The following is a 25,317-nucleotide window of genomic DNA, read 5'->3' as shown; positions in this document are numbered from 1 at the left end:
TTTAATTCAAACAGAGGCTTGATTGTTTTCTTTCAGCTTAAAACTAAATCAAAGAGAAATAGTAATTTCAATGTTGGAAAAGGCAAGAGAAGAAACTTAACTGTTCTTTAATGCTGTCGTCTCCTTCAAAATTTATGGGTTTTTGACAAAAGTGGATGCAGCATAAGCCTTCCTTTAGTCCTACCTTATTCCTGGTCTCATTGCTATGCCATGCTCAGCTGTTTTCTCATTTAGATGCAAAAAGCAAAATTATGGCACTAATGATGACAGTGGCTTTGCCCTTTTTCTTTAGAACACCAGTGAAAGGGTCCTGGGTGAGCTTTAGACTGACCAAGTGCCACTGCCTACAATAGGTTAATAATTAAAAAAGCAAATAGAAGGTTCTTTTAGAGGCAGTTAGAACAAGCCAGACATAGCAGGAGGGTGAATAAAAGGATTAAAGGTTCATCCTTAATAGAGAGGAGCTTTGTCCTGCCTCACCCTTGTCTGCCCTGGGGCTGGGAAGGCTCTCCCAGCCAGCTCCCATCAGCCCGGCACATCTGCCACTGTGACATCCCAAAGAATACAGGATACAAAAAGGAAGCCAACAGCTGAGCTGCAGATGCCAGAGGAGCCCCTCCACTGCCCTTTGGCTCCTGGATAAACCATTCTGGCAAGGGAGCTGTGGGAAAGACGGGAGAAGTTGCACCCAACTGGAGCCATCCCGGTCACTTGGAGGACATTCCCACCTGGCTGGTTTCCTCCCTTGGAAGAGGGGGGAAGTTCAGGGGGTTCCCATGGAGCTGCTGAAGGCAGCAGAACCTGGGGCTTGGCTGAGCTGCTGAGTGTCAGTGCAGGAGAGGCAGGGGCTGGGGACACCATCCCCAGGCTGCCCTGGGAGGTGGCTGTGCCTTGTCCAGGTAAAGCTGCTGGGGGGTTTCCATCCCCTGGTGTGGCTTCTCCTGTTGCACCATGTGAGCAAGACCTGCCCGCTGTAACAGGGAGATGCTCCCAAACATCTGTGTGGATTTAAGATGGAAAAAAAGCTGATTTATGGTGGCCTCTGTGAACTGTTTTTAATTCATCCTGCACTGACCCTGTCAGGCCACTCACAGGGATTGTCCCTGCCTGACCCCAGAGCACTGAGGTGGTGGCAATGGCTCTGGATTGGGAAAACCCCCCCAAAAGCTGATGCTGCTCCTGTGCCTGCTTGGAGGACTTCTGCTGCTTTTCTTGTCAGAGGAGGGTTTCCCTTAGGAAGCACTTGGCATCACCTCCAAGGGGAGTGTGTGTCTGTCTGTAAGCTGTTAGGAACAGAGTTCCAGGAATGCAATAATTAATTTCTTGGTTTTCTGAACTGATAGATTGTTCTTATTGGACTGAAATATTTTTCCTTTTTGGAGAAGGAAGGAAAAAGAAACAATAATTTCATTTCAGTGACAGTTTGTGTCTCAGACTGATGTACCTTGGTTGAAAAAGAAGTTATTTAAGGTTTTGGGTGAAAACCTTTTAAATCTTTTAATTCTCTCCATCCTTTTGCTCACATTTACTAAAATTGATCTGAATTGTCCATCGCTTTAAGCTCTTCAAACCTATTTGTGAAAAATTATTTATGAGAGAGATTATGTCCAGCTTCCCTCCTGCCTGTCAAACTGCAGCAGCATCTTGAGGATGGCAGCACTTTGTTGAGATTTAATTTTGTATTTAGCTTTCATTTATTGATGGCTTTTATGGGTGAGCTGCAAATTGAAAGCTTTGCTTTATAGATGTTTATGAGCACAGCAGTGGAAGGTGGATAAATACACCTTATCACCCTACTGAGCTCTGTGAGGACCTGTAATAATTAAGCACTCACTAAAGTAACTGCTAATGACTTACAGAGTACTTGTGATTAGGACTTTAATTATAAATTACTGGTGTATTGCTGAGGAGGGGGCTGACATAGCCAGTAACAGTCCTGGCCTCTGCTACTACGACTAGGAGTATTTGGGAGTAGTTTTAGAACTGTGAGCTCAGAAAAAGCTCATAAAAAGAAATTCCTTAGTGACAGGTAATATCATTATCACCCACCCTACCTGGAGCATGGCCTCAGCTTCTGAGTGAATGGATGCTCTTCACACACCTTGTTTGTTTTTAGGTGATGGCATTACATTTTTTTCAATGTATTTTGAAGTATTTACTGATGTCAGAAATCAAAAGTAATGGAAATCTTCATTTGTAAGACTTGAAGATAGCAAATGAAATTGTAGGTTCATCAGCTGACTGGTGCTGCTGGGGAAACTGGGAGGAATTGCTGTCAGTAGATGTGAGAGAACAACAGCTGTGAGCTAAAAATCAGGGATGTGTAAGGCAAAAGAAGAAAGGGATTATTTAGGGGGCAGAGAAAGGAAGGTGGAAATGCACTGACACTTAGATCACTATTTCTGTTTAAATATAATTGGCACAGCTTTATAAATCACTATTTCTATTTCTATATATGTATGTGGTATTGCACACATGTGTATCATATATATATATGTAAGTATCTGTATCAATACAACACGTTTTTTCTTTATTATCTGCTTGGTCCAGTACTGTGGGACTGAGTCCAATCTATAAAGTAGAAAAAAGGCACGGGGGGGGAAAAAAAACCACACTGAAACTTGAAGTGTTTATTAATTAATTTATTTAACTTGCATGTGCATTTGTCTCACCAGTAGCTGGTGTTCCCAAAAAAAACCCTTTGAAATTGACAAAACTCTCAGTAAACTTGATGAACACCGTTTAAAGTATCTAATGATAAGAAAGTTGCAGAAAATTCTTCACTTGTACAGCCTAAAATGTGCTGAATATTGAAGAAAAAACCCCCACCAACCCCTTTTTTTATTCAAAGATGGTTAAAAAAGGTAATTTTGTGGCTAGTACTAAGTTGTGCCGTTGCCTGGACTGGTGCAGCCTGGTTTCCTGAGTTGTCAAGACTACAAAAAAGAGCCCTGGGAGGCTGTGGGTGCTCCTGGCCCGGTGGGCTCTGGGAGCTGGGGGGTGGCAGGAGCCAAACACATTTTCTGCAGTGTCTTCTTCAAATGTGCAAACAGGGGTAGGGAGAGAGAGCAGTGGGGATAAGACACTGATGTACGAACAGCTATTCCATGTTCCAGATCATCCTTACCTCCTTTTTCACCTTTTTTTTTTTTAAATTGCTTCTCTCCCTCCAAATATTCTTTAAGAGCAGAACTAAAGGAGCTTCTTTACTATTGGCAACTCTTTTCTCCCAGAGGAAGATCTTTAAGCAACAGCTCCTGCCAGGTTTAGATGTTTGGTTATAATTTACTACAATAAATAACAATTAATTTATTAACTATGAAATTCTGTAATAAGAAAGAAACTGTGTTTTCACAAAGTTGGCTTTGTGGTTCTTAAAGATACCATAAAATGAGGTCAGTAAGAAAAAAAAAAACAAACTTGAAAAACATGGCTTTTGTATTATACATAATTAAAAACAACTAATCGTTAATAAATAAAATTAGTTTCTCATTGAAATAATTATGAAGCACTTCTAAAAATTTTAAAGGCAAATCTATTTAGGCCTACAGTTAACATGCAAAGTCATTCAACAAATAACACAAAATTGTACTGCAGTAGTCAACTGTTGCATCAACATTCAGAAAGGTCTAGACAGCAGCACGACTTCTCCTCTATGGCAAACGCCTGGCAGCACATCCCAACCCCTCTCCTCCCATCCCACGGCTCTGCCTGAGCTCTGGTGCTCCCTCTGGGCTTGGGAGGAGGAGCTCCTGCTCTCCCTCTCCACAGCCAGAGCATGACAGAAATCATGGAGGCTTCTCCAGTGGCAGAAGTGGCCTTTGTGGTGGCATAAAGAGAGATGGGCCAAGGCTGGGAGGGGCTGCCACTGTCACCGAGTGCCACAAGGGCGGTGCCCCTGCCAGTATCAGCTGTCCTTGGCTCTTCCAGCTGCTCTGAGGGTGGGATGAGCCTCCTCCTTGCCCCATGGGAAGTCTGCAAAACCTTACAACTTCCTAAAGGTGGTTGTGGTTTTTTTTTTTTTTCTTTTTTCCTCCCGTTTTCAAAAGGGTTAAAAAAAGTAGGAAACTTCATCTTTTCAAATTCTCGCTAGGTTACACTTATTACTTCAACCAACACAACAGTTACATGACAAAGTACTGCAAGTTATCAAAACGTACTGTACAGAAAATTACAAACTTGTTGCAAAATACATTGCGCTGCTCTGACCGAGATAAAAAGTGCTTGGTTTTGTCAGAAAAGTGTTCTTCTGAAACAGAAGTGCCGTAGCCTGCAGTAAAGTTCAGGTGTTTCGCTCTGGCTGTGCTCTCCTCTGCTAAATTACCTTTCCAACGCTGGTGCCTTCTGCCCAGCTGGCCCAGCAGTGCTGGGAGTGCCGGTGCCTGGCGGAGCGGGGCTGGGATTGCTCCCTGTCCCTGGCACAGCGGGAGCACAGAGAGCACTGCCTGGCTTTGGGGTTCTCTATACACCACGATATTTCCACAGGGCTGCTCTCCTTCACAAGGTTTTCCTCCTCCCTGCCTGCGGATCCCACACAACTGCTGGCATTCCCACACGCCATGAGCCAGGCTCTGCACTGACCTCTTCCCAAAAAGCTTCAGCGATGCCTGTGCTGCCTCATGAGGGGCACGATGCAGGAGGGGGGCCCAGCCAGTTTGAGAAAGGGGTGTCTCAGCAGTTCCTGTGCCGTGGCTCTCTGCGAGGGCTCCCGCACCAGCATCGAGTCCAGGAAGCCCCGGAGGACCGAGGAGACCTGAAACACCACACTGGCATCAGGGGGGGACAAAAACACCCACTGCCACCTATGCTGTTTTCCTGGGAAGACAAGGGACACTGATCTTCCCTACTGCAACAGCTGTGCTGAGCTGAAGGGCTGTGGGTCTTTGCTGTGCTGCTGATGTTTGAAGCGTTTGGGAGTCACTGAGGCGCAGAACAGCATTAAGGTAGGCTGAGGGCTCGGGTCTGATGGAAGCACACCCAAACCGGGAGGTGCCCAAAGGTACCTCACATGGATGTACCAACTCACCTGCAGCAGGGCCAATGAGCTGAGCTGCTCTGGTCCTCAGGCAGGATGGGAAGCACAGGGAACATGAGGCTGTGCCTGCCTCCCTTTGCCATCACTGGCTGCAAAAGCAGTGCCAGGGTTAGGCACAAACAGGGCCATGACAGATGGCTTTGGCCTCACTTCCTCTCCACAGGAGTCCTGTGCAGGACCCACTGCCCAGGGTGGCTCCTTAGAGAGGTAAGTTACCATCTGGGTGTGTGCCTGCAGTGTTACTGAGCATGGGACTGTGCAGAGCCCTGACCCCCAAGGGAAGGCTGACCTTGTGCATGTCCTTCACGCGGGGCGGGAGGTTGTCCCGGATGCGGCGCATGGCCTGCAGCGGCGGCTCGTTGAAGTAGGGGGGTTCCCCATCGATCATCTCGATCACCATGATGCCCAGGGACCAGATGTCCACCTGGAACACACACAGGGCTCGTGAGCACTGCTGGCACTGCAGGGGGGCTCAGCACTGGGGATTGTGCAAGCCCTGCAGCGGGCTCGTGCCAGCCTAAGCCAGCAGTCTGGAGATCCAGCACATCCATCTTTCTTCTTTAACCAGCCAGCCATGATTTCCCTTCCGAGCAACAGATTAGCAGAGGCTTACAAACCTGGCTCTGCAGCTGGTTTAGGTGCTGCCCACTGGAAGCTCCATGCCTTGCAGACGCTGTGTCCTGCTGCCCTGCATTCCAGCTGGACTGGTTTGCACCCACTGAATGCCAACCCCAGGCTGGCTCTGCAGCTGCTGGAGAGCAGGGTAACACTTCAGCTGCTGTGAAATCACTTACTCTATTTCCCTGGAGCTTAAAGACTGTGAGAACTCCATTCAAGACCCTAAGGCAAATACATACACTCACTACATCCAGGCTTGTTTACAGCCAGCACAGGTAGCACATTATGTAAGACCTTCAGAAAGTGATTCAGCTCCAGCTCAAACAAAAGAAAAAGAAAAAAAATTTTTTTTTTTCTTAGTCCTGGCTGGCTGCAGAGCTGCTCCAGAATCCAAATCCTTTGATGACTGTAATTCCTGTCATTTGCCAGCCCAAATACAGCCAGGGCCAGTTCATTCTGCTTTTGCTTTTTTGCCAGCACTATCCTTTAGCTTAAATCCATTTTTTTCCCCTTTCCCTTCTGGTGGGGAAACTTAATGTAGCCCTAAGTTCAGCCAAGTTATAATCTCCCTAAGCTATTACTGTGCTAATAATAGTTGATGTTATTATCTCTGGAATGTCTTCTACAACAGCACAGATCCTGGGTGGAGAGCAGTGCCTGCAGGGTGCTCTTACTGTGCCATGCCAGAGCAGTGTGAGGATGGAGCAGCTCCTGCTCAGCTCATGTCCCCTTCCCTGTGTCTGTCTGTATTTCTAGGTATCTGTACAGAGGTATGTGTATGTGCAGCTGTGTGTAAGCACACCCGTGTCCCTGGCTCTGTCTGCTGGCAGCTCTGCAGCTGTTCCTCTCAGCACTCTCAGGCAGCAGCTCTGTCCCCCCCAGAGGAGCAGAGGCAGCCGTGTCCCCACTGGGGAGGTGTGAGTCACTGTCACGGCTGAGCGCGGTGCAGGGCATTGCTCTTCCCAGGCTGCCAGGGCAGGAGTGCCGTGACTCACAGCTGCCCAATGGGTGGGGAATGGCACTGCAGAGCTGCCGGGTCCCCCCACCTTGCTGGGCTCCTCTGAAGGGTTCCAGTAAAAACGTGTGTTGCCTTTCTCAGAACATCTGGCAGTGCCTGAAGCAGCTCCCACAGAGGTGTTTTCCTGCCCCTGTCTCCCAACTGATGACAGCAATGACTGCAAAGGATGAGCCCATGTGGAGACCAAACCTACCACAGAGGGTGACAGTGCAACCCACCCAGCTGGCACTTTGGGACCCTACAGGACCTGCTGGCACTTCTCCAGAGGAAGGGAATGGCAGGCTTTAGCTGGATGAAAGCAGAGTGGCTCTGTGCAAGGACTGATAGGACCAGGCTGTGCAGGAGGGGTGTGTGAGGTGGCTGCTGTTTGGCACACGCGGGTGTGCGCACCTGTGACTGCAGCTCCAGCCTGCAGGCTTGACATTAAAGAGCAGCAAAGGGCCTTTCACAGTATGCAGATGAGGCCAATTTCCTTTACTACAGCACCCCAAGCCCCAAGAAATATGTAAAAGCATTACACTGCTAAGAGTGCTAAATGGAGTTGTTATTTAATAACTTCATCTTGGGGAAATACTTTCAAACTAGGCATGATGCAGCACTCTAGGGCAAATGTAATTGCTGCTATTTAGCAGAGCTGTGCAAATGCTTCTGAACTGCACAGCTCTGCCAGAGCTCCACCAGGTTGGGATATCCCCTCCAGCAGTGCCTGCTGCACTCACCTGTGTGCTGTAGGGAGCTGGGATATCCCCTGCTGGGATATTCCCTGTGGCAGTGCCCGCTGTGCTCACCTCAGTCCCGTAGGGCAGGCGGGAGATCACCTCTGGCGCCATCCAATACGGTGTCCCAACCAGGGACTTCCTCCTGGGGACCTCCTTTGACACTTGGGCACAGAACCCAAAGTCGGACAATTTTATCTGTGAAAAGAAGAAGCAAAAGGACCTCTTGATTAACAGGACAAACTCCTCCAAGACACAGCTCCAGGTGCAGCTGCAGGGACAGGGACGGAGCTGCAGCATTTTCCTGGGACAGGACAGCAACTCAGCTGTGGAGGAGTGTCTGGAGATGGGAGCACAGCCTGGGGAACAAGCAGCTCATCAAAATGAAGGGGAGATGTAGGAAAGTGGCAGTGCTGCTCATTCCTGATATCATCTGTCACAGCCCATCGCCTCTCCACCAGCAAAGGATGTGGAGGTGATAAATGGCTTATAACACTTAAAAATAAAAGAAGAACAGAACCCCCAGGTTTGTAGTTATGCATGTGATATCCAGTAATACACATATTCCAAGTGATGAACACCCCTCCTTTAGTTTGTACCAGTTTGTACAGTCTCTGAGTTTGCCAGAAAATGTAGGAAACAAGTGACATTCACCCCACTCCTTTTTACCACCCAGAGAAAATAAAACCCCTTCCAATGTTTTTATCAAGCCCAGGACCTCACGCTGTGGACTATCACTGAAGAAGCTGCCATCTTTATGCAGCAGGAGAGCTAAGCTGGAGAAGGCAGGGAAGGGTACAAGACTCCTTGCCAAAAAGTTAACCTGTTCCCTGAGCCTGGGAACTCAGGAATTAGTACTGTCCTTGAGCAGCTGTGGCAGTGACCTGAAATAGAAATAATGGGATACACAAGCACTCCGGAGAGCAGCTCTTGCTGCATCATGTGCCTGGCTCACACTTTTATGACAGTTTTTTTTTTAACAACAAAAATTATGGAAAATTATTACCTCCCCCTCTCTGTCGCTGTACAATGCCAAGGTGAAAACTCCTCCAACTTCCAACCACAACAAGCTGGTCTGAGGGTTGGTGGCATCACCCCCTTCCAGAAGCAGCTTGTTCCTTAAGGCTAAAATCTTTATTTTAACCCTCCAAGTACTTATTTGGAGGCCTGGAGGCTCTCAAAGGGATTTTCCTGGTGTTTTCCTAACCTCCATCACTGCACAGTTCAATGATGACCCATGCCCAAGGTCCACAGGCTGTGTATCCCATCAAGCACTCCATTTTTGGGGATACAAAGTGCGCCCAAACAGCCCCAGGACAACTGGACTGGGAAGCTGCATAAATCCCTGCCTTGTGTAGACTTATTGTCAGCACTCCTTTTCTTTTGGATTCAGCACAGACATTACTTTTTTAAAAAGTTATGGGTATTATTTTTAACAGAATTATGAAATGATTGTTGGTATTTCTAAAACAAAGCAAATAATAGTCAAGTCCTCCAAGCTAAATGTATTTTTCAGTTTACAGGATGAAGAATGGAAGAAATAATGCATATTTTGGAAGCAGAGCCCATTCTTATTTTGTAGGAGCACAAGAGGTTTTGCATATCTATTGCTCATTCGAGTACATAAAAGACGACGATTTTCTAAAAAAAGATAATTGCACAACACAGCCATGAAGAAATCTGCAATGCAGATAATAAGGACTGGAGTAATGAGTATAATGAGGTACTGTATGCAGATCCTGAGTGCAGATCAGATGTTATTTCAGCAACATGAACTGAAATCACAACTGACTAAAACTGACAAAAACTCCTACACACGTGGGATTTTCTTTCCTTGACAGGATTAACGGGAGCAGCCTGTGACTGCTGCAGGAAGAAAATCCCTCTCCCTTGGTGAAGTGGGCATTGAATCAGACAGGCGAGCCTTCGGCTACGGAGTCAGACCAGGCCTGGGAAGCCAAGAGCTTCACCTTCAGACGGGGAAGGTCTGGATCTGGCTCCAAACCAAAGCTCTTAGGCTCAGTCCAACCTCCCAGGTCTTACCTTAGACAGGTGTGTAAGGCCAGTGGAGCAACCCCCAATTTTTTGTGTGCAAACTACGTTTTGTTTACTGAGCAAGTCATGTGCAGCATTCTGTTCCCTTCTCTTTCTGCTCATTAACGACAGAAAGACAGAGCAAGTAACATAAATGGAAGTGTGGGACAGGTTTTATCAAGCATCTTGGAAGTGTGAAAGCTACTCTTACCATCTGGGGAGGGTTTCAGCAGTAATGCAGATTATTTCCTATTTGCATAGATTGATGTTGGGGTTCCCAACTATTTGGGGAAGCAGAGCACTTGTACAGAAACAGTAAATGATAACTGAGTGTGGTAAAAAGGAAGTGTTTTTTGAAAGGGTAGGAGTGGTGCAGCCCAAAAGGAGGTCTCCCATCATCTGACCATTGTCCTTACTGCCTCGTTTCCTCTGCCATTGAATTTGAGGCTCCAGTCCTCCCCAAAGACTCTGCCTGCAGCACAGATGCCCATCACCAGTGAGGCCAGGCCTGTGTTTTTTGGATTCAGCTCTCTCACAAGTTGCTCACAGCCTCTAACAAGTTATTTGTGGGTCACACCCCACGCTTCCCCATGCCTGTGTTATTTTTTTCTCCAGGCAGAGCCCCTTTGTGCACAGATACTGTGCAGGCAGCCCTGGGAGCTGGGAGGGCTGGGGGCTCACCCTGCCGTCGCTGGTGAGCAGGATGGAGTCGCTCTTGATGTCGCGGTGGATGACGCCCTGGTTGTGCAGGTAGGACAGGGCTCTCAGCACAGACAGACACACCGTGGCGATCTGCTCCTCGTTCATCCTGCAACAGCAAGGGGATAAAACAGCTGAGTGCTGGGGAAGGTGGGGAGAGGGGATGTGGAGAGGCAGGAGCTCCCATTCACACCACTCTACAGGAGATCTGTTACGCAGTGTCTCTGGGGGTTAATCTCTGGTCTTATTTCTGGTAAAAGAAAGAGGAGATGAGGTGTGGGGATCAGCCCTGCAGCAAGGCCTGGATCAGTCTCCCTGCAGCACTACAAAAGCTGAGTGTGCCATGTGCTGGAGCCCATTTCCCTCTGGGAAATCATGGAAATGCCTTATTTACAGTGAGCTCGCTGATTGCCAAGCCAGCATCACTACTGGGATGGAAACAGGCCTGGAATAAATATGAGAAAAAACACCCTTAATTGTGTAGGCAAAACACCAGGCCCTGAGCTGTAGCTCTTTGAGAGCACTTTTTTGTCTTCTATAAAAATATTCTGGGTATTTCAGCAGAAAAATAAACAGGAGTCCTCCTTCCTATGCAGAGCTGAAAATCCCCATTCTGGGGTCATTCTCTCAGCTACAGTGGAGTGCCTGGGATGGGCTGTGCATCCTGGTGCCACTGTCTCATTGCTCTTGTCCCCAGCATCTCTTCCACATCAGCAGAAGAACACCCGTGGAGATTTCTGCTTTCATTTTGTGTGCCATTTGCAGTATTTTATGTAAGTATTTTATGTATTTTATTAAGTATGTAATCTTTGAGGGAATGTCATGCAGTGTAGAAAAAAACACCTAGAAGATTAAGAAAAGACTATTCTGAGTTAAAAAATAGATGACAGCTCTTAAAAAGTGGTGTCCTGGGAACATCTGTTTGGTGGTAAACTTCTGTCAGACACATCTAAGATTGAGCTTTTAATGGTTTGGCAAGTACTTGCAATATTGTGATTTATTTCAGCACACAAGCTAAGGTAACACTAAAGAATAAAACACCTATAACTCTTGGTAGGATCTAAAAGCATCATTAAACTAGGAGAGAAGACAGATTTTCTAATTTATAACTCCTTACTTTTGTTCTTGCTCCCCTAAATACTCTCCCACTGGTTTGGTGTGGAAATTTTAATTTTCTTTTGTTCAAGAAGAATAAATTAAATAAAGAATCCCTCTTCCCTATCTCATTTTGTCCAGCTTATCAGAAGCAGATGAGCAAAGAGCAGATGTAAAGAGGGCTGTAAAATCTAATGTCTCCCCTCAGAAGAGGCAGAGCAGTTCCATACACTGCAGTTCTTGTGCTGGCTAATTTCCTGCTTCAAAGGTATGATATTAAGTGAAATATGGGAATGTGCTCCACCATAAGCACAAATATTCTGATATAAAAATACTTTTCCCCTTATGGTTTAGGCTTGGTTTGCAGACAACCTTTGTTAGGAGAAATTACCCTTAGAACAGACATGGTTAAGACAGAAAACCCAACAATACAGATCACTGAACAGGGAAAAGAATATTTTTTTTTCTTTTTTGCCATTTTAAGAAGTAATGGGTAAAAGTTGTGCTGCTGCTAAGCTACCTCCTAAAGTGTTTACAAATCCCCATCTACCAGCAGGCCCTCTCAGGTATATTTTTCCCTTTGGTTTAGCAAATGCTGCTGTTCACAGGAGTGCACCTGCAATTCTGGATTGTTGATGACAGTAAAGCCAGCGTGTCATGTATGGGTTGAACTATGTGTACGTATAAAATACATGGATTTATATTGTCCATGCATGTGTATGTTATGCAGTTTTGTGTTTTTCTCCCTCTATTTTGTACACATCCCCCAGCCCACCTGGTGTGAGTGACGATGTCTGTCAGAGCGCCGCCCTCCAGGAACTCCATCACGACCCAGAGCTCGTCCCCGACCAGGTAACTGTTGTACATGTCCACCACGTTCTCGTGGTGGTAATCCCTCATGATCACAACCTGCAGAGGCACAAAGGGACGAGCTGGTAATGCTACAAGCTATATCTGACACTTGTTTTGACCTTCTTTTTCACTGATGCTAAGGAAAGGTTCTGTGATGAATCACATCCTCCCTAATCCTTATGCCAGCGCATAAACAAAATCAATATATTTACATAGAAATATCAGTCGTCATAAATGCATCAGGAGGAAGAAAGAATCTCTAGCTGGTATAAACAGAGTATAAACAGGAGATAATTATTTTATTTCAGTCTGCAGGAACAGACCTGTTTATTTAATTGGTTTTTTTATTGCCAATTGCTTTCAGTACAACAGATTTTTTTTTTGACCTGATCAATCGCTCAACACATCAAAGTCATTTTTATCACGTAGTAAATGGTACTTTGGACAGATTTTCAACAGAATGCTGGAGTAAGGCCCCAGAAAACTCACTCAAAGAAACTTTTAAAAGGCTTCCTGGTTTTTGTGTGCTCCGAGTTAGACGCACAGGAGAAACACCAGCAAGAAGTTCTCAAGAGGTCAAACGACAAAAAACTTTACTGGCAACTTAAGAAAAATCAGAGAACTTTGGTAAAAGGTTTTGTGCAACACTGAATCCATATAAAACAGTTCTCAAAGCCCATTAACTTGGCCCATTCAACTTTGGAAACTCTAGGCTTTTAATTGGATTTTAAGTTCAATTTTAAGTTACTTGAAAATTCTGAGAAGAGGGAATTAGAAGAAGGAAAAAGAGAAAATATATAGAAAGGGACAAATACAGCCACCAACCCCTGGGTTTCAGCACAGCTCAGAAAATCCCAGAAAAAGTAGGGTCAAGATGTGCTTGCCTTGTTTTTGGCTTAAATACCCCTTGGCCTTCCTGGGCCCTTCCCCCAGGTGGGACTTGCAGTCATTTGGCCACTCTGGGCCGGACTGGGGCTCCAGGGGCAGATGTGGAGCATTGTCCCCACTGTGCCAGGGACTGGTGCCATACCTGGCTCTAGGGGCACGTGGAGCAGGGCACTGCCTTGCCAGGGAAAGGCCAGAGCTGCCCCTTCCCCCACACAAACGCACCCCAAAATGTCAAGAGACATCAGACTCTCCAGTCTCTCACTGCTGGTCATACAGGGGATGACTCCAATCCCACACCTAAAAGGGATTGAACTGACACCACAGTAAGGGCAGCCCAGCCAACACCATGTGCACGACCACAGGGTACTGAGGGCTGTCAGAACGGCAACCAGCAGAGAGAACAGCCAGGCAAGGCTTCATCACAGACAGGGGGATTTCATCACTGCTGACAAGAGATTTTCAGATGACACGAGTGACTGGAGCGTGTCAGGGAAGCATCTTGGTCCTGCACAGCATGTAGGACATGCTTCAAGATGTTACTGCTCAAGAGATGCTCAGTTAGAGCCACCACAGCTGATGCAAAGCCAAACCCAAATAATCAGGACAGTCGTGCACTGTGTATAGAAGAACCAAGTGAAATTTGTTGCTTAATATTGTAATTAAAAAATGTAAAGTTTTTAAAGGTTTTAAGGAAACAAATCTGTTGACTGCTGAGGGAAGACACACTTATAGCGTATAGGAAACAAAAGAAAGAATTAAAAGGTTCATTCTCACAGGTTTCCTTGAGGTAGTGTTTTTGGTATTGATCAGGGTATTAACAAGTGATCTCAAAAAGGGAGCAGTGAACACACCCCACCAGATGCTTTAAGGGAATAAAAAGTTAAAAAAAAGAGAAACTCTTTCAAGTTGCAGAAGGTACTCTCATGACCCAAACAAACTGGGTGAAAAAATGGCAAATGGAAACCAGTGTTCTGAAATTTAAAATAATGTACCTGGGGAAAACAGTCTCCCATGAGCAGGTGTGAGCTTTGAACTGGCTGCAAACACTCAGGAAAGGAGATGTGGGAATTAACACAGATAGTTCCATAAAAAAGACTGCCAGCTTTTAGCTTAGAAACCATCAGCAAAGCAAAGGGAGTGTTGATGGTTAGGGGAGGAAGGAGGGAAGAAACAAAAAGTATGTGGATGCCAGAAACACAGCACACCCACCCTGGAACAGTCTGGTTAGTCTGGATCCTCCCTCTCAGAAGAATAAACTGTGTCAGGAGACAGAAAAAGGCAGCCAGGCTATGTCTGAGCACCTGATACACTGCAGACCACTGATACATTCTGTGAGAGCATTATAGCTTCAAGCCAGGAGGAGAAGTAGCTCACTGGAAAGTGGTATGGCCATACAATATTTACACAAGCACAGATGTGTGCGGGACTCACCACCTCTTTTAGAAAGACAGTAATTTGGTTCTTGATGGTGGCATTTGGCCCTTATCTCCTGTTGAACCTGCACCACCCAAACCCACGTACCTCGTTGAAGAGCAGCTCCCTTCTCTGCTGTTTCCTGAGGTCCATCTTCTTCACAGCGACCTGCTTCCCCGTGTGCTTCTCGGTGGCGATGCACACGATCCCCGTGGAGCCCTCCCCGATCTTGATGAAGTTGTCCAAGTACTCCCGGGGGTCTCCAGGGCTGACCACGAGCTGCAGGGCAGCTCGGAACTGTTCGTGGGACACCCTGGAGGGCTGCTGGTCTGAGGAGGAGCCCCAGCTGGGGGGAGGATAAGCACTTGACGTGATACTCGGGGAGCTGGGGTAGGAGGCGGTGGAAATATAGGGAGAGCCGGGCTGGAGAGGCGGCTGGTGATAGTGGGGTGCTTTGTGGTAGACCAGAGGGTACTGGTAGCTGCTGCTGGAGTAGCTGACTTTGCTCTGACTCTGAGGTAGCTTGACTGGGCCCCGGGGGTAGGTGTCCGACCCAGAGAGCGGTGGGCTGACGACCAGCTGTGCTCGGTCATAATCCACCTGCAACACAAACGTGGAGAGTGAGGCTGAGGGAACAGCACCTTTCTCCCTGACCCTCCACTCCCTTTGTTTCCAGCAGAGCTGGCACAATGTGCTCCCCCATTGTACCTGTCCTGCCCAGCGTGGCACTGCTGGCCCAGCCTGGGCAGGGATTTTCAGACCACTGAGGGCTGCAGTGCCCTCAGCATATGAGGCTGGGCAGGTCTGGGACATCTCCTGTGCATCTCAGGTCCATTCTTCTGTTCAGGTACCTGTTTGTACATTCAACAGACTTTCCTGAATCACAGAATGGCCTGGGATGGATGGGACCTGTGCTCAAAAAAGTGTATTTGCTCTGCATCTGCAGTGCCCTGCAGGATCTCTGGGCCATTTCCTCCAAGAATCCCATCCCTGTCACATCCAGCCAAAATTTGCCCTCTGGCAAATGCCAGTTTGTGTCTTACCAGTACCTGGATTTTGATTCTCAGCTCTTAGCCTTTTCTTATGTTTTCCTCTAGCAATTCAGGGATAACCCAACCTCTTCTTGTGGAGGTAGTGGTACCCTAAAATTCCTGTCATCTCCTGTCTTGCCGTACTACCAGCTGTTGTTTGAGTGACTGCTTATGAGAGTTTGACGAGGAGCCTAATTCAATTCACCATTTCTTAAATCATTTTCCACAGCGACACACTATTTAACTGCAGTGTCACAAAACTGCTAATTTTCATCTGAAATCAGAGAAAATCGCAAAGGAAATTATCCCAATGGGGAGCCTTGTTCATTTGTAGGTTCCTTTCTATTTTTTGTATTTTCCAAGCTTCTCTAAGCTTCTTATGTTGAAGGCTAACAAATACTTCACATTTACAAACATAATAGTTTGCTTGCTTCTATCCAAACTAAAACCCCCCAAAAGATGTAAAACAAAAAAACCCACCCCATTTTTTTTTTTTTTTTCTTTTGGAGGAGAACATCTTCACATTTACAGTATGTGACTCCTGACAATGTGTGGAGCATCTCAGGGCAGGGGGGTGGTTTGACACAGGCTCATCATGTAGCACAATTACAAATAATTATGGCAATGAGTTCATTTAATCAATCAATTTCAGTGGCAGTGCACAGGGATGGACAGAGCAGCAAACTCTACACAGCTCACGGTTGCTACTATTACTGCTGGCTGCCAGCCAGGAGTCCCTGATCCATGTTAGTTAAATGCACATTAATCTGAATTTGGCAGTGTAATCAAGGACCCAACTGAACTGTGAAATTGAATTCTGCGGTGGAACATCATTTGACCATTTTATGCTAAGACTGCAAAAAAAAAAAAAAAGGAAAAAAAAAAAAAGGAAAAAAAAATCTGCCGCAGCATCAATTTATCACCGCGGGCTCTGCACAGCGAGGAGGAGTTTGGAGCTGGAGTCGCCTCGGTGCGGGAAGAAAAGCCTCCGGTGCAATTTTATGTCGGAGCTTTCCCACCTGCAGCGTGAGCCAGGCGTGCCTGTCCCTTCATTCCACGAGAGCTTTAGCAGGAAAGAGGGAATGCCTCTCCAGAGGGGCTGCTCAGAGGTTTCCCTTGCAAAAGCTGGAGTCTGCTGCCATGCGAGGCTCGCATGCTGACAGGCACCCGCCATCGGGACCGCCCAGGGCTGTACAGCCGCCTCCCAGGATGCTGGGATTGCTTAGGCAAAAATCCACATGATTACAGCCATCATTTCCCTTACTCCAGCAGGCAGGGACAGCCATCAAATAGAAAGGAGTCAGAGACATCATCAATTTCATGAAGGACATTACATCTGCCAAACTAATTAATGTGGAAAAGTGCTCAGATGGTTTGGTGGAGGGAGGGGAACTCAATCTAACCCTGTCCTATATATCTGTGTATGTAGGGACAATTAATTTATTGCTTTGGCTGTAAATACACTGTTTTCTTTGTAACCACTGAGATGGGGAAAACCTGGTCTAGAAATTGAAGCTGGATAAATCCATGCCAATTAATTATTTGAGGCTTCACCCATGTCTGGTATTTCTGAGTATGCCCTAAGCTTAACAAACTGGCAAAATAATATTCTGCAGTGAAATTTTAGAATGAAAATTCAGGGGTTCAATGTGCTTGCTAAGAATTTTCGGAAGCTTTTTGAGGTTAGCATTGCTGGACAATGTAAATCCACTTCCTGAATTCCAAGAAATGTTACAAAAAGTCAGGAGCTATAATGAGTAAATCAACTTTCCTCCAAGCCTGTGTCCTGATGCAGTGCTCCACATCACAGCAAAATCGAACACACTTTATTCCACTGATAACTCTTTCTGCTATTGAATGCAGTCACCTACAGAACTGAAATTATTTAAATAGTACAAAGGAAAGAAGAAGATAGTCCTGCCCTCATTCAAGATCAGGTCAAAGGAGCAGCTGAAGCGCTGACACGACATCCATCATGGCACAGTGGCATCTCCCACATCCGCACACGGCCACGTCGGCACTCGGTCATTTCGCCATTAAAACATGGATATAACGCTGTGCCTAAGCTCACTCCAGCTCCCACTCTGGTGACAGTGATGCCTGTTATGTACTGCAAGCACAGGGAACACCTGCTTGTTCCTGAGGGGTCCCTTCCCCACGAGGAGGCTGCCTGGGCAGCCTTTCAGCCGGGTGGGTGTCCCCACGTGCTCTGCAGTGGGACTGCGGCACAGATGCAGCCACAGCCCTGCGCCCAGAGCCCGCATCCCCGAGTCCCAGTGGGATGGACTCACCCCTCCGTGACATGCAAAGGATTTCCATTTGATCAGGCTTCAGTGTGCCAGGTGAAAGGTGTAGAAGGGGTGGTCTGTAAATCACACCGAGATCGCAAAGGCAAAGGTTATTCTCTGGTGCTTTGCTGGTGGAAATCCCCGAGACTCTCTGTTCTACACACAGAGGTGGCAGGCAGCACTCAGTACAGCTGCTGGCACATGAATGGGAAGATATGGAAAGAGGGAGGGGGTTTCTGACAGTAAAGGCTTAGCCCTGCCTTTGTCAGGCTGGAAATGTCCCCGTGGTACAGAGGGACACAGAGGACAATGGTGAGAGACACCTCTGCTAAGTTACAGCAGTATGAGGCAGCAAAGGGGGAGCAGCCATCATGGGCCCTTGAAAGAGGGACAGGAGAGGGTCACAAAGAGCTCCTTCTGGAAAAAGACAGGGAAAGGAGCTTTGAAATAATAGGGCTGGGTGCCAGAAGTTAAGAGGGCTGCCTGTGATGAAGAGGAGGATTAAAAAACCCCATGCAGTATGGACCAGCCAAAAATAAGCCAACCTGGCGTGATGAATTCGATACTGAGAGACAGTACTGAGGTGAGACACCAACTCTGTGTGGTGAGAGTAACACAGCAGACTCTCCAACTCCATGCAGGTGTACTGGAGTTAGTCTGCAGGACAGGAGAGCAGCTGGGAGCACAGGGGTGGGTCACAGGGTGCCAAATCTGACCCTCTGGCATCCTACACCTCCATGGTTCCACTGCACAGCGGTGGCCAAGCCCAGGGCAGGAAAGCCTTCTGATGTAACAACTGAAATCACTGATGATGAAACAGAGCATTTATCTGACATCTCTTACCTGCAAATAATACTGAAGTAAATTTGCTCTTCACATTTACAAGCCAAAATGAACATTCTTGTTAAACGCACTTTGATGCCACACATTTGTGCCTGCAGACTTTTTCACTGATTTTTTCACCCCTTTTAATTATACTTTAAACCCAATCTCATTTGTAAAATATCTGATTTGAGATCTGACTCTCATTTAGTAAGCCCATTTGATGAACCATTATGTTACTAATGCCTCCTTCAAAAGAAGATTCTTCAAGAATCATCCAAGACAAGAAACTCCTATTCACTTCCAGGAGCTGAGGACAGGTTTGGGAATTGAACTGCCGCATTTAACAGTGAATCATCAAGTTTCAATACACCAAGGCTGTAGGAGTGTTTTTGATGCTCTGAGGAGAAGAATAGCTCACACTGAATCTTGCATAGAGGCATATTTTTTTTTAATAAAAGTTGTTACTGCATTTTAATGGGATATTTTTCAAAGTGCTGTAATGCTGTAAAAAACACCTCTGTCTTCTGCCCTGCTGAATGCTGTAAAATTGGCAGAAGCAGGTGCTACAGGGTCTCTGAATTACTGGATTTGTCCTTCTCCTTCCTGAACTCTGACAAAAAGACTGCTTTCAATAAAGGAAATGGCAGCTAACCCATCCCAGATTTTCCTCCCACTTCCAGAATCCACACTGAATGCCACACTGGTGTTATGTTAACTACCACACACACTCCTCCCACCACACCCTGAGCTTTGGGAAGGTGCCTAAAGAGACCTTGGAACATTTCTACTCCCCCATGATTTATGCTCAAGCTCCAAAGCCCAGCTTTGTGCTTCAGTGCAAAGAGGAATGAAAAATACATCTCACCCTTTACCATGGGGCACTGCACCATGGTAATGGCAAAGCAGCCAAAACCTAAGGAAGCTCGACACAGGCACACCTCCAACACAGGGATATCATGGGTCTGCAGAGACCTGGGACTGCAGCAGGACACAGCCATGTTCTCAGAGCACACAGCCAGTAATCAAATGCACTGTTCAGGTATCATTAGAGAGAAGAACAGATCTCACCACTGACAGTCACCTACCTCAGCATGTGGAAAGTCACAGCAACCCCAGACTTGGAAAAATGATCATCACAGTGCCCGTTGCTATGGGGAACTCAGTGATGTTCAGTGCAAACTACATTGAAAATGCATCTCTTGCAGAATATTAGATGCTTAAGCAGGTCATTCTGGTTATGTGACTAAAGGTGTGAGAAAAGCACTCTTCTCTGAACTGAACAAGTGGTCACAGCACACTGTTGCAAGCAGGGTTGGAAAGCTTGTGTAGGTAATGCATCTCATGTGGCAGAGCAGGGACAGATTTGTGTAGAGGAGCTGCTTCTAGGTAACATGGCTGAAATGCCTTCTTGCACATCAACCCTTTTTTTAAACTACATCTAAAATGTCTTGGGTGAGATCAGCTGCTTTGATTTAATTTCAATGCTTAAAAACAAAGGAATGGAAAGGAATAAGCCCCTACTCTCATGAGCAGTGAAGAGCTAATAAACTTTGTAATATGAAGATGCTGTAAATACAGTATAAATACTGAAGCACAGAGGTTTCAGCCTTGCAAAGTAACAATTCAAACACAAAAGCATCTGCTACACAAACCAGACCAGTGTCTCACCTGCTGAGCTCTGCTCAGGCATACGAACTCCCAAATGTACAAAAACTGCCAAAGAACTTGGGCTTATTGGGAATTTCAAATAAAATCCCCAGAAGATGGGTGTCCTGGGTTGATTACAATGGGTATCTCCAAACCTGTCTTTTAGTAAGTATCTCAAACCCACTGGTCCCTCACATCCATTTTCATGCACCCAAGTGAAGTGGGCGGGTTTCCACACCCACCAAGGAGAAGCCACACAACTCTCGGGGACGTTACCAGCCACGCTTAGCATCGCTTAGCATCGTGTGCCCAAGCACGGCTCCTTGCCCTTAACTTTGACTTTTGGCACTCCCCTTGTGGAGAGGCTGATCTCTGCCCAGGCAGGTCAGGTTACCTTGGGAACGCCTGCTGCGGTTTCGGACAGGCGGGGGTAGGTGTAGGAGCTGTAGGAATGTCCTTGCTGGTGTGCTTTGAAGGCGCTTGCTCCGTAGGGCATGGCCGGCTCCTGCAGGCCGGAGCCTGACCTGGATCTCTGCCTCATGGCTGGCTGAGGGCTCGCAGGGTCCACGTAGGATGACTTTGGCCTCTTATCATAGTCATCCTTGCTCAGGCCGTGTCCCCAGTCACCCTCACCGTACTCCAGCCTCTCCCTGGGGCACTCGCTCTGCACCGACGCTCGGGACGGGGCGTAAGGAAAGGAATCTCCGTAGTCCAGGGAGGATCCGCTGGGGATCCGCTGATACTCCAGCTTTAGGCCGCCATATTCCAGCGGTTTGGGCTTGGTCTCCAGGTGTGCGTGGTAATCTGGGAGGAACCTGGAGAGGTCTGACTGCAGGGGTGTCACTTCTGAGTAATAGATGTCCCGGGACGTCACCTTCATCATGTGCCCGTTCTGCTTGGCGGCGTAGCTGCCCTTGTAGTACCTGTCCAGCTCCTCCCCGTACAGAGTCTTGTCTCGGTATTTCTCCACGACGTAGTCTGTTGTAGTGTCTGACTCACTGGAGTACTGGGAATATGTGATGTAGCCATTTTCCTCCTGGTGCCTCGGCACGTGGTTTGCATTTCCTTGGTGGTGGGTGGGAGGACTTTCCTTCCGCAGGGAATTGGATCGTGTCACCGAGATATTGTCAAACTCCTCCAGCAGGCCGTTGATTGAAGTATCCTTTCGAGGCTTGTTTCCTCGAACAATAGTCTGCGAATAAAAAAAATTGCTTTGATTAAATACCAGTTTTCGTTTGGTATTTCACCAAAAAAACCACCAAGAAGGAAAAAAGTCTGTGATTCACCCAGGAATACTTATAGCAATGTCTTATGGTCTTCAGTCACATATCTCATTGCTGAAAACAAAAACTCTCAATAATAATTACAGTAGGACATGAAGAAATGTTTAAATTCTGTGCAGACCACAAGCTGGGATTTGGCATGCAACCCCAAAACACTCTCCAAAAGCCCAGTTTCAGAGGTGAGTGTTCAGCAGCTGACAATAGAGACATTTAAGCCCACTACTTTTTGTTTTGTTTTGTTTTGTTTTTATTCAGTTGTTTACATCAAGCCACACTGGCAGACTGAATCTGATTTGCAGGGCATGGATAAGCTAAATGAAAATCATTCAGCGGTCACTTCTATGTGTTATTTTAACAAACTACTGGAATGAAAAGTAGCACATAGTTAAGCAGGCACTGAATTTTTTTTGTTTTTTCTTTTTTTACAAAACAGTATGTTCCTGAGTAGCAGAATCCCACTGAGGATTGCCTCTTAGTTAACTTAGCATAAAAGACACTTGGGAAAGAGGGAAAAATACTTAATTCCGTCTCCTTGTAACATACAGCATCAGCAAACCATAGATTCCCCTACCCATCCCTACTCCTTTATGTCCAAAATACTGGTGCTCCTGGCAGAATGGGAGGCAAGCAGTGCTTGGCTACAGTTCTCCTTCAAGAAAGATTTTATTTTTTCAGCCAGTACCACCTGAAGGCTGTAACATGTGGCTGCATTCATTTTTCACCTGGGGAACTCCCATTGAGCACCACTTCACGTTTACAAACACCCGACAAGAATAACTTGTACAGATTGGTGGCCAGGGCCATAAATCAGCCAGGCTCTACTGAAAACACATTTGCTTTGCTGATTTACTTTGGCTAAATATCTCTGGCTGCATCTTACTTAACTCACTGAGCTTTTCAACAGAGTCACTGTGGTCACCCCAAGGAGATTTCCCTCTCTGGGCTGCAGCCTGTGTTGCACACTGACCATGCTGTATTGGGAAGCAAGCAGGCATGTCAGATGCTGAAAGTGGAATACTGGACACCAACACAGCATATCAGACCCAGCCTGGTCACTTGCTCTGCACTTGTTCCTTTGTTCTAAGCATAGTGAGGCTGCTCAAGCCTTGTTTGAAAGCGCTCAGGGGTTCAAACTTAGTCAAAAAAAAGCATTTAATCACTAGTAAGATCACAAAATTAATAGGAATGTACTTCTCTGTCTCCCAGAAAAAGGCAGCTGGGAAAAGGCAGGCGAAAAGCAAAGCAGTCCTGACCTCACTCTGCTCCCTCCTCTGATTTATGTCCGTAATTACTTGCCTAGTTGGCTATTTTGAAGCCAGTGGTACTGAAACAATAGGACAGCAAAAATAAGGGACAGCAAATAGATCACTCCTTTCACCTCCAAAGCCATTCAGCAGGATGAGAGGAATTGGTTTCATTCTGCTACAGCCTGTTTGGCAGGATGACTGCACGATCATTCATATTTAATTATCACATAATAAACCAGCAACATTCAACAATGAAATGCTTATAATTGAAAACAAGATTGAAATACCCAACTGGCACCCTGCTCCCCTGTGCAAATGCCTGCTGAGGAGGAAAATGCCAATTTAACACTCTCCATGGGACTGGCCCTCACAAAGGAGAGGTTTCATGGAGCAGCCGTGTTGGGTCTGCACAGAAAAGCCTCGTAGCCACAGGGAGCCCCTGGAGCAGAGTGGTCTCTTCCCATTACAGGGAAAAGGAGCTGTCTGGAAGCAGGCACACGCTGGCTGGAAGCAGGATTTTCAGACACCTTCAGAAGGAAGATTTAGAAGAATGCAGCTGTTTATATGTTGGGGAATTCACTGGTGACAAATCCCTGCAGTTCGGGGATTTTCCGCAGACAGGTGCATGCGTGGGAGTAACCTTTTTGATTATGAGGATTTAAAAATAGTACTAATAGTAAAATGACCTTGTAAGAAATTCTGACTTTCAAAAATAAAAAAGCATTTGCCACCAAAGTCCCAGCCTGATGAAGCTGTCTCAGATAACTCTGGGACCTCAGTGATGTCTCATCCTGACTGATGAAGTTAAGGGGATTAAGAACTAAACCCCTTTTCTTTTTCCCAGCATTTTAAGGATGATCACTGGCAAACAGTGACTTGCAAGTGTGATGGCTGCAATTCTATTGGCTTCAGATTATTTTCCATGAGAAAATGAAAATGGCCAGCACAAAGGGAGGATAAAACTTACCTATTCTAGAGGCACACCATCTATGGAATAGTCAGTGCTTTGTTACTATGAAAAACAATTACCAATTATCAATTATGGTACTTATTTATTGCTAACAACAACAACAACAACAACAGCAACAACAACAACATTTCTACTTGTTTTGGCTTGTTTTAAAATTTTGCATTTCCCTTATATATAAGGACAGATTTGGCGAGATGCCCTCAGGCTAAATCAGACAGCCTTACACCAGCTTGATCTTTTCCAAGGAAATAGCTGGCACCATTCTTATCAAAAGAACTGTAGTGTCCATGGAGAAGAAAATTTAGGAAGTGTTTCACCAAGACCCAGTGAAATACTCTATATTGTCAAGTGTTTTGCTATCTGAATAGAACTTAAGATGTTTACACACAATTCTGAAGTACATTGTGTAACTCCCTGATGGGCAGAACCACTTACTAGGCTGAAAAAAGAAATTAATATCCCAAAGAAGGTATTGGTGTAAAGGAGTAATAAAAGTAATTGCTCTGTAAGAATGAGCAGAGCATCAAAATTAAAAAAAATAAATCAAGTTAGATGTTATAAAGAATAAAACATACGTTGTATCATGTAAACTTGTCCTGAAGTGATTTACTAGAAAGAAAGTGTGTGCTGGGGGCTTTCCTGGGAAGCACAGGATTTGCAGAAAGCCTGAGATTGGGAGCTGCCACAATCATGGCCCAAATTCCCAAACCTGAAAACCTGATGTCAGTGCCAGGCCCACAAGGAGCACCCAGGCTCCGAGGAATGACTTCAGGGGAAAAGCTGGACTGATGATGTGGGGTCTTGCTTTGGGATTGTGGACTCTGGGCACTGTTATCAATGAGCAGAGGGAAAACCTCATGGGATACACACACAATGGCAGGAATCAAAAATGGGACATTTAAACTATAACTTAAAAAGCAAAACAAAAACCTTGAAAGAAAATGTAACAGAAAAGGGCTATCATGGAAAGAGATATAATGGTAATTAGTGTTGTAGGAACTAGACTAGTTTTTCTAATTTTAAAGGGTTTATAAAAAAAAATATGAGAAGAAGGAGGAGGAGGAGGAGGAGGAGGAGGAGGAGGGAATTCTGTCTCTCTAAATTTTAGATATATTTACAAAGATTGTTTTCTGAATTTTTTTTAACCACTTACTGGTTTTTGCATTTTTAAACTTAAGGAATTTTCAGAGCTGCTGCAGGCAAAGCAGATAAAAGCAAAATATTCTTTGCCAAGCTCGATGGGCTAAAATTTCCAAGGCCTTTGTTCTGTCTACCGAGCTCATGTAATGGAAACCTGTACAACACCTTATCACACATGGAAAAGCGGGCTGGAGCCCTTCCGTGGGCACAGCTCCCGCAGGGCTCCCCAGGTCGATACGCCGTGTTTATTAAAGGACGTTTCCCGGCGCACTGTGCAATTTCGGAGGGATCAATGTTCCCGCAGATGAAGGAGCGCCGGGGAATTTTACGCTACCGTTCCCCCCGTACATTAAATCAATGGGGCGCAGTCTCCGTGAATTAAAGCTGGAGCTGCAGCTCCCGTTTCATTCCCGGCGCTCTCTGGCCAGGCTGGGCGCCTGCTCCGGAGCCTGGTGACAGTAGACATCCTTCATGGTGCTTCTGCAGCGGCCTGTCCTGCGGTGATAAGCCATAATGGA

General features: G+C 46.1%; 1 protein-coding gene across 2 annotated transcripts in view; it reads right to left on the bottom strand.

The window, feature by feature from the left end:
- Positions 1-2,627: 2,627 nt before the first annotated feature.
- Positions 2,628-25,317, bottom strand: part of PAK5 (p21 (RAC1) activated kinase 5) — an 86,858-nt gene continuing 64,168 nt past the window's right edge. For both annotated transcript variants that reach the window (XM_058836083.1, XM_058836082.1), the window contains exons 3-9: positions 20,554-21,351; positions 14,477-14,968; positions 11,991-12,124; positions 10,103-10,229; positions 7,460-7,585; positions 5,325-5,459; positions 2,628-4,753 (exon numbers count right to left, since the gene is read on the bottom strand). In XM_058836083.1, the coding sequence (XP_058692066.1) occupies positions 4,598-4,753; positions 5,325-5,459; positions 7,460-7,585; positions 10,103-10,229; positions 11,991-12,124; positions 14,477-14,968; positions 20,554-21,351 (1,968 nt within the window). In that variant the 3' untranslated portion in view covers positions 2,628-4,597. The remainder of the gene's footprint in view (positions 4,754-5,324; positions 5,460-7,459; positions 7,586-10,102; positions 10,230-11,990; positions 12,125-14,476; positions 14,969-20,553; positions 21,352-25,317) is intronic.

This window comes from Poecile atricapillus, chromosome 3, assembly GCF_030490865.1.
Source record: "Poecile atricapillus isolate bPoeAtr1 chromosome 3, bPoeAtr1.hap1, whole genome shotgun sequence".
In the NCBI taxonomy this organism is placed as follows: domain Eukaryota; kingdom Metazoa; phylum Chordata; class Aves; order Passeriformes; family Paridae; genus Poecile; species Poecile atricapillus.
The sequence above is the reverse complement of the archived record's forward strand: the minus strand, read 5'-3'. Positions and strand labels throughout refer to the sequence as shown.